The sequence below is a fragment of the Myotis brandtii genome, unplaced genomic scaffold, assembly GCF_000412655.1.
Source record: "Myotis brandtii unplaced genomic scaffold, ASM41265v1 scaffold244, whole genome shotgun sequence".
Taxonomy (NCBI): Eukaryota; Metazoa; Chordata; class Mammalia; order Chiroptera; family Vespertilionidae; genus Myotis; species Myotis brandtii.
The window spans coordinates 4467735-4474007 of NW_005359225.1; the positions used below are offsets into that span (position 1 = coordinate 4467735).

Here is a 6273-nt window from a genome sequence, read left to right on the forward strand (position 1 = left end):
TCGTAATGTAATGTTGCTACTGTTATGAATCGTAATGTAAATATCTGATATGCAGGATGGTCTTAGGTGACCTGTGAAAGGGTCGTTCGACCACCAAAGGGGTCGCAACCCACAGGTTGAGAACCGCTGGACTAGGGACTTATCTCAGGTAGTAAGTGCATTTGGAGACAGGAAGCATACTTTTGTGGTCAGACCCAGAAGATCCCTTAGATGTCTTGGGGGATGTGAGTACTAACATAAGCCACACACAGACCCTACATCCCTCCCTTCCCAATACCCCATGCAGAACCAGGCACCAGGCAGAGCATGGTTACAGCTCAGCAGGGAGGAGCAGCAGGACCAGGAGGCCAGGCAGCAGCAGAATGAATGCAGAACTTTCTTTCATTCCTGCAATGGGAGGAAGAGAAGGAAAGGTTTGGTTTCTCTATGGTGTTTCTTAAGACATGGGCCTCCCAGACTTTTCAAGCTTCCCCCCAAGGCTCAAAACACCACCAGTGTGAGCCCGAGGGGTTCCTCTTACTTAGCCAGCAATTAGACCCTCCTTTTGCCTTCCAGGGGCTCCTGAAATACCCAGGAATACCAGAAAGGGAGAGGTCTGTGAGAACACATCCTTTTGGGTCTCTGAATTTAAGGTCACGTTGAGTGGACTGAGTTCTCAGGGCTAGGGGCCCCTCACACCCTCCCATCCCCACTTCTCAGGCCCCTGTGCTCCCAGCCACATGTGCCTCAGTAAGGAAGGCTTTCCCCGCATGGGCCCTGCAGATCCCTGGCCACTGTGGGAGCCCCTCCATGTTTGTCTTTGTCCACTTAGGAATGTGTTTCTGGATCAGGACCTCATGAACATACATCTTTTGCAGCAACATATATACTCTAGTCTAGTGTTAATAAGAGTTCAGTCTTTGGGTGGGATCTGGCCTCCTCTCCTGGGGTTCTCAGCTCAGTCTGCCTGAATCTGAATGAACATCAAGCACTGCGCCTGAGATGGAGGGCAGCACCTTTCCTCTGCTGGATTGTTTTCCTGGTTGTCCTGTTTTTATTAGGCTTGATCCAAATTCAAAATTCTACAGGTAAAAGCTCAGTCTCCCAGTAATCATTCTCTGCAGTCCCTTTCTACTTCAAACTTTTCTCTTGTTTCCAGCAACCTTTCAGAGCATAACGACTAATTTGGTTGAAACTTGCTGGATACTCAGTCCCTCTGCAGCGCAGATCCACTTCTGGCTGGACCCTGGCATCTCAACAAAACCTAACTTCCTTCAGCAACAACTACTGGAGCCCTGGTTCAAGCCAGGCATTAATGACAGGCCCTGGGTGCAGGGGGAGCAGGAAGACAAAGTCTCTGGCACTAAAGAGATCACCAGACTGTACACAAATTATTACCATAGAGATGGTGAACGTATGGCTGAGATGCATACAAGATTCTCCATGGGGGCAAAAGAAGAGTATTTGTTAAGCAATACCGATGTCCCGGGCAATAAGTTAAGAACTTCTTTAATTCTCACAGACAAACTACTGAATTATTACTATTTGTATCCTCATTTTACAAATGAGGCAGTTGAAACATAGATTGCTCAGGTAACTTGTTCAAATTCACAGAACTAATGGTTGTTGAGCCTGGATTACCATTGAGGTTGTCTGACCCCAAACTTATGGCATGGAGCATGGTATTTAATTTTGCCTGAGAGTATCAAGGAAGCCTTATAATTAGAAGTGATATCTGAGCTAGTGAAATAATGAAAGATAGTGAAAGATAATTACTAAATTGATAGTGTCTTAGATTGGATGAAATACGACATGAAGTCAGAGATTTCAGGCCAGAAGGAATGATAGGTGTAAATGCTAGGAAACCTGAGAGCCAGGACACCTTGGGAAAGGTTGGGTAAAGTGGAGGCAACCCTTGGTGGCACTTTCTCACCCATCACAGGGCTGGACAGGTAACAGCCTTCCAGCCACTACTGATATGACTTCACTCATATGCCTTCACTGATGGTTTTACCATCTCTAACCTTCATCAATCTAGGTATCATCCTGTGCATGTGGTCTACTATGTGGCCCATTGGTGCAAAATCTTTCAGTTCTTTGATCTCCTCAGCTCCAACACTATTCACCTGCTCTTCAGTCTAACCAACCACTGCTATGGAAATGTCCTCCAATCAACTCACAACCTGTAAACTACCCACGCTGGAAATCTCAAGGCCCACCATCCTATTTTCTAACCATACTCCCCCTCCTCTCTCCTATGATATCTCATAGACAACATCCGTTCCCCAACTTCCCTTGATCACCACAGCCCCCTGCTCAGTTCAGGCACCCTCATCTCCTGGCAGGATTACTGCAGTGGCTGTATTGTTCTGCCTGAGAACAGGTCTCCCAACTCCCCAAACCTTTCCTATACCCCCTGACATATTAGTTTCCAAAACTCATGTTTCCTGGTGCCCAGCAGACCTTTCTGACCATTTTGCGCAGCAGAGAAGTTAAGAGATGGCCGGAGGAGGAACTGCCTGAGCTGCTCTCTATTCCAGGATATCAGCCCTGTATTTTTAGGAACCTAATACTCATCAGCAATTGGTTGAAGGCCCCCTTGTGCTCTGTCCTGGTGGCTTCTGGTAGCAGAGAACTCCCTCTTCTATTTCAGGATGTCCCCACCACTCCCACCTGGAACACAGTCCCCGACTCACCTGAGCTGTTGATATAGAAGCAATTGTAGTTACTCTTAGATCTTTTGGGATTCATAAGTGAAACGCCATTTTTAGTTTGGTTGACTTGTTGATACACTTCATAGCCTGGAATTAGCACTTCCTTTTGTGATGGATAGTAAGAGAACATTTCAATTTTAACACCTGAGCAGGTTCTGATGGTAAACAGTGTTCCCTTAAGATTGTTAGTAAATTTTATAGCTTCTTCTTTAGAGAGAGATGATGAGGCAAATTGGCCAAAACGTACATTTCCTTTCCCACTGTAACCAAACTTTGTCTTACAGCCTCTATAAACTGTATAACAATTCGTTGGCTTGAGAAGCTGAAGAGCTCTTGTCAAATAATAATGGAAGGCTTTGAACTGAAAGTTACCTCTATTTTGACCGAAGTTTCTTACAGCTTTGTTAAATTCTATTCCAATATTTCCAGTATAGGCCACTAGAGCTATTCCATGGGAATCATTGAGTCGTTTTGAAGAGTCTATTTTGTTCTTCTTTTTCTCCCATTCTTTTGTTGCCTTTTTCCATTCTGCACTTAAATTTCTATTCACTTTAAATTCTTCTTCTAACAGCTGGGGTGCTTTTGCCTCCATTTCTTCAGTACAGCCCACATACTGATCATCAAATGCATTTTCAGCCATGTCTAGCCAACATAAATTAGCTTGTTGTACCCAGCCAGTCACCTGTGGAGAATAGGTAGTGTTCTTTGACCCATTTGCAAGTACTGGATGCTGCCCAGAGCCCACAGTCTGGACTTCTTGCTTAGCATGAAATTCGACATGTTCCTGTCATAGCACTCATGTATGGTACACACATGAAGACAATCTTATTATACCGTGAGTAGTGTAAAAAGAAAAAAACTAGGCTTTGTTACTCTGTTTTGTTTCCCAATATTTAAAATAATCTTTTCAGACTCATGCTCTCTAAATGGCTTTATCCTCAGACTCAACTGTGGGAACTCTATACTTTTAAAAATGTGAGGGCAGCCCTAACCAGTTTGGCTCAGTGGATAGAGTGTTGGCCTGTGGACTGAAAGGTCCCAGGTTCGATTCCGGTCAAGGGCATGTACCTTGGTTGCAGGCACAACCCCAGTAGGAGGTGTGCAGGAGGCAGCTGATCGATGTTTCTCTCTCATCGATGTTTCTAACTCTCTATCCCTCTCCCTTCCTCTCTGTAAAAAATCAATAAAATATATTTTTAAAAAAATGTGAGGGCAAAGCCAGTCAGCATGATGTGGATGGAGGGGGTGATATATATTACCTGTTGTGTTAGCCATTGAGTTAGGATCAAAAAGTGAATGGCTGCGGCTCGAAGAGAAGTCATCTCCAAGTTCAAAACTAACTGCAAAAAAATATAAGATAATGAAAGTGAAGTGAGAACATTAGTTCCACTGTGAGTGTGCTGATGACTCAGTCCCTACTGCAAATCTGGAAGCCCCAGTCCTACATACTCTGCTTTCTGCACAGCTAACCAGGACTTCTGCCTGGGTCCTGCACACAGGGAGCAGTGAATCAGTAGGGAGCTGGTAAAGAAACAGTTAATCCTGGTCATAGGCAGAGCTGGGTGTCACTCAGATGGCCCATGAGAAAAACAGATCCCGTTTTAGTGGATCCTTCACAAGCCCTGACGTTTTACTCCCCCTAAAAAATTACTATGAGTCCTTTCACAGATGTGTCGGTTGTGTGTGTTTTTAAGATCGTCTCAAAGTTTTGTTAATCTGGGGCTCAAACTTAAGTCAGTACTTCTGAACATCTCTCAATGTTGTCATCCTTTACTTCTATCAGGGGAGCTAACATGCATGGAAGCTTTCAGGGGGTTCTTGGTTTGAAGGAAAGGTAGAAGTTGCTGTGGAGAAGGGGGAAATAAGTATATTCCTATTCTGACCTGGAGATCTAGGCTTGACTAACCATAGGAAGGGGGAGGGCACTTTTGCACAAGGGACCATGAGACACAGGGACCAACAGTACTGCCTCAGCATTCTGGGATATAAATTGCACAATCTAAGATTAAGGTTTTAAATTTAAGAGGGATGGATAGACAGCATGTCTGTTCTTCAATATAGTTCCCTATTTGCCAGGTCTGACCTCACCTCCCTACCTAGAATGTTTCTTACACAGAACTGACTTTGTGGCTTTGGCTCTTGGAATAACTGCCACTATAGCAATCACCTCTGGCTTCAGATAGTCTTCCAGTCCCATCCAAACACCAGTCTCTCCTCAGGGGCCCTCCTGGGGTCCTCACACTCAGAGACCCTTCCCCTTCAGAAAACAGAACTGAGTTATCAGGTACCTGATTTCCTGGAGATCCTTGGTGATTTGGTCCTGGTCCGTCTTTGATAGAAGTGCCCGAGAAGGCAGTGCTCTGGCCTTTTTATGTGGGAGAGAGATGTACTTTCAGTTTCAGATTAGATTTGTGGTTTTGTGTTGTTCTTGTTGTTGTGTGTGTGTTTGCTCAGAATCCTGTGTAGGCTTTAGGAGCAGATTGCCCTACCTCTATATGAGGGGGGAAAATGACACTTAAAAACTCAAGTGGCTAAAGTCAATCATGCCTGATATCTCCCCACTGCAGCTTTCTTTTCTTAAATTTTTAATCCTTTCTTTATAGGTTACCTAAGACAACTTTTTAAAAAAAATATATTTTATTGATTTTTTATAGAGAGGAAGGGAGAGAGATAGAGAGTTAGAAACATCGATCAGCTGCCTCCTGCACATCTACTGGGGATGTGCCCGCAACCCAGGTACATACTCTTGACCAGAATCGAACCTGGGACCTTTCAGTCCGCAGGCTGACACTCTATCCACTGAGCCAAACCGGTTTCAGCCCTAAGACCACTTTTGATTAAGAAAACTGTAGAAAGTTAGTAACTGCCACAAGCAAATGCCAGGTGGTGGCCTGTGTCAATTTTCCACAGAGTCCTGCTTTGCGGGGTGTCTGAATGCACTGCTCGGGGTCTCTGCTCACAATTTTCCAAGTCCTGCTTTTCGGGGTTTCTGAATGCACTGCTCGGAGTCTCTGCTCACACTCGCTGGAATGATTGTGGCAGATTTTAATCCACGGGTCGCTTTTTCCCATATTTCTTTGTAAACTTTTTAGCATTCTTACAGAATTTTTTACGGTCTTTAGAGTATTCTTCAGCTAGGTCAGCCTGAAGGGGGTGCTCAGGCTGGGGGTCATTCACCAGTGCTATGAGAGACTGGATTACTTGGTTTTTGTTGCTGGCTTCCAGTTTTCAGCACTAATTACCGGCAGACAGACCTGTCCCTTTTCATCGATGTTGGGGTGATAGATCTTTGTTTTAAATGTAATTTTCGGTGGTTTGAATGGGTATTCTGCTGGAAAGTTGATTTGCATTCTGAAGTGCAGGAAGCCACCGCTTTCCTAATACTGTCATAAGAGTGCATTCAGGAACGTGGAAGGCCGATGGACCTTGGACGTTAGTTGGGCTGTGTTGATATAGTGGTGGCTCAAAGCAACTTCCTGGCCTAATAGCCTCAAAGTAACTGTTTGCTGTGCTTTACTGAGGGCAAGATGTGTATCTAAAACTGAATAAAAAGCAGATAAGGCCAGGTTTCAGTGTGCCT

The 6273-nt window shown here is 44.6% G+C and overlaps 1 protein-coding gene and 1 pseudogene across 1 annotated transcript; both read right to left on the reverse strand.

Moving 5' to 3' along the window:
- Positions 1 to 288: 288 nt before the first annotated feature.
- Positions 289 to 5051, reverse strand: LOC102252898 (T-cell ecto-ADP-ribosyltransferase 1). The gene is made up of 4 exons (XM_005867112.2): positions 4982 to 5051; positions 3953 to 4033; positions 2676 to 3375; positions 289 to 387 (listed from the first exon to the last, which is right to left on the reverse strand). Exons 2-4 carry the CDS (start codon positions 4013 to 4015, stop codon positions 311 to 313), a joined length of 840 nt encoding a protein of 279 aa, XP_005867174.1. The 5' UTR covers positions 4016 to 4033; positions 4982 to 5051; the 3' UTR covers positions 289 to 310.
- Positions 5052 to 5738: 687 nt separating this feature from the next.
- LOC102253191 overlaps positions 5739 to 6273 on the reverse strand; it is a 1051-nt pseudogene continuing 516 nt past the window's right edge.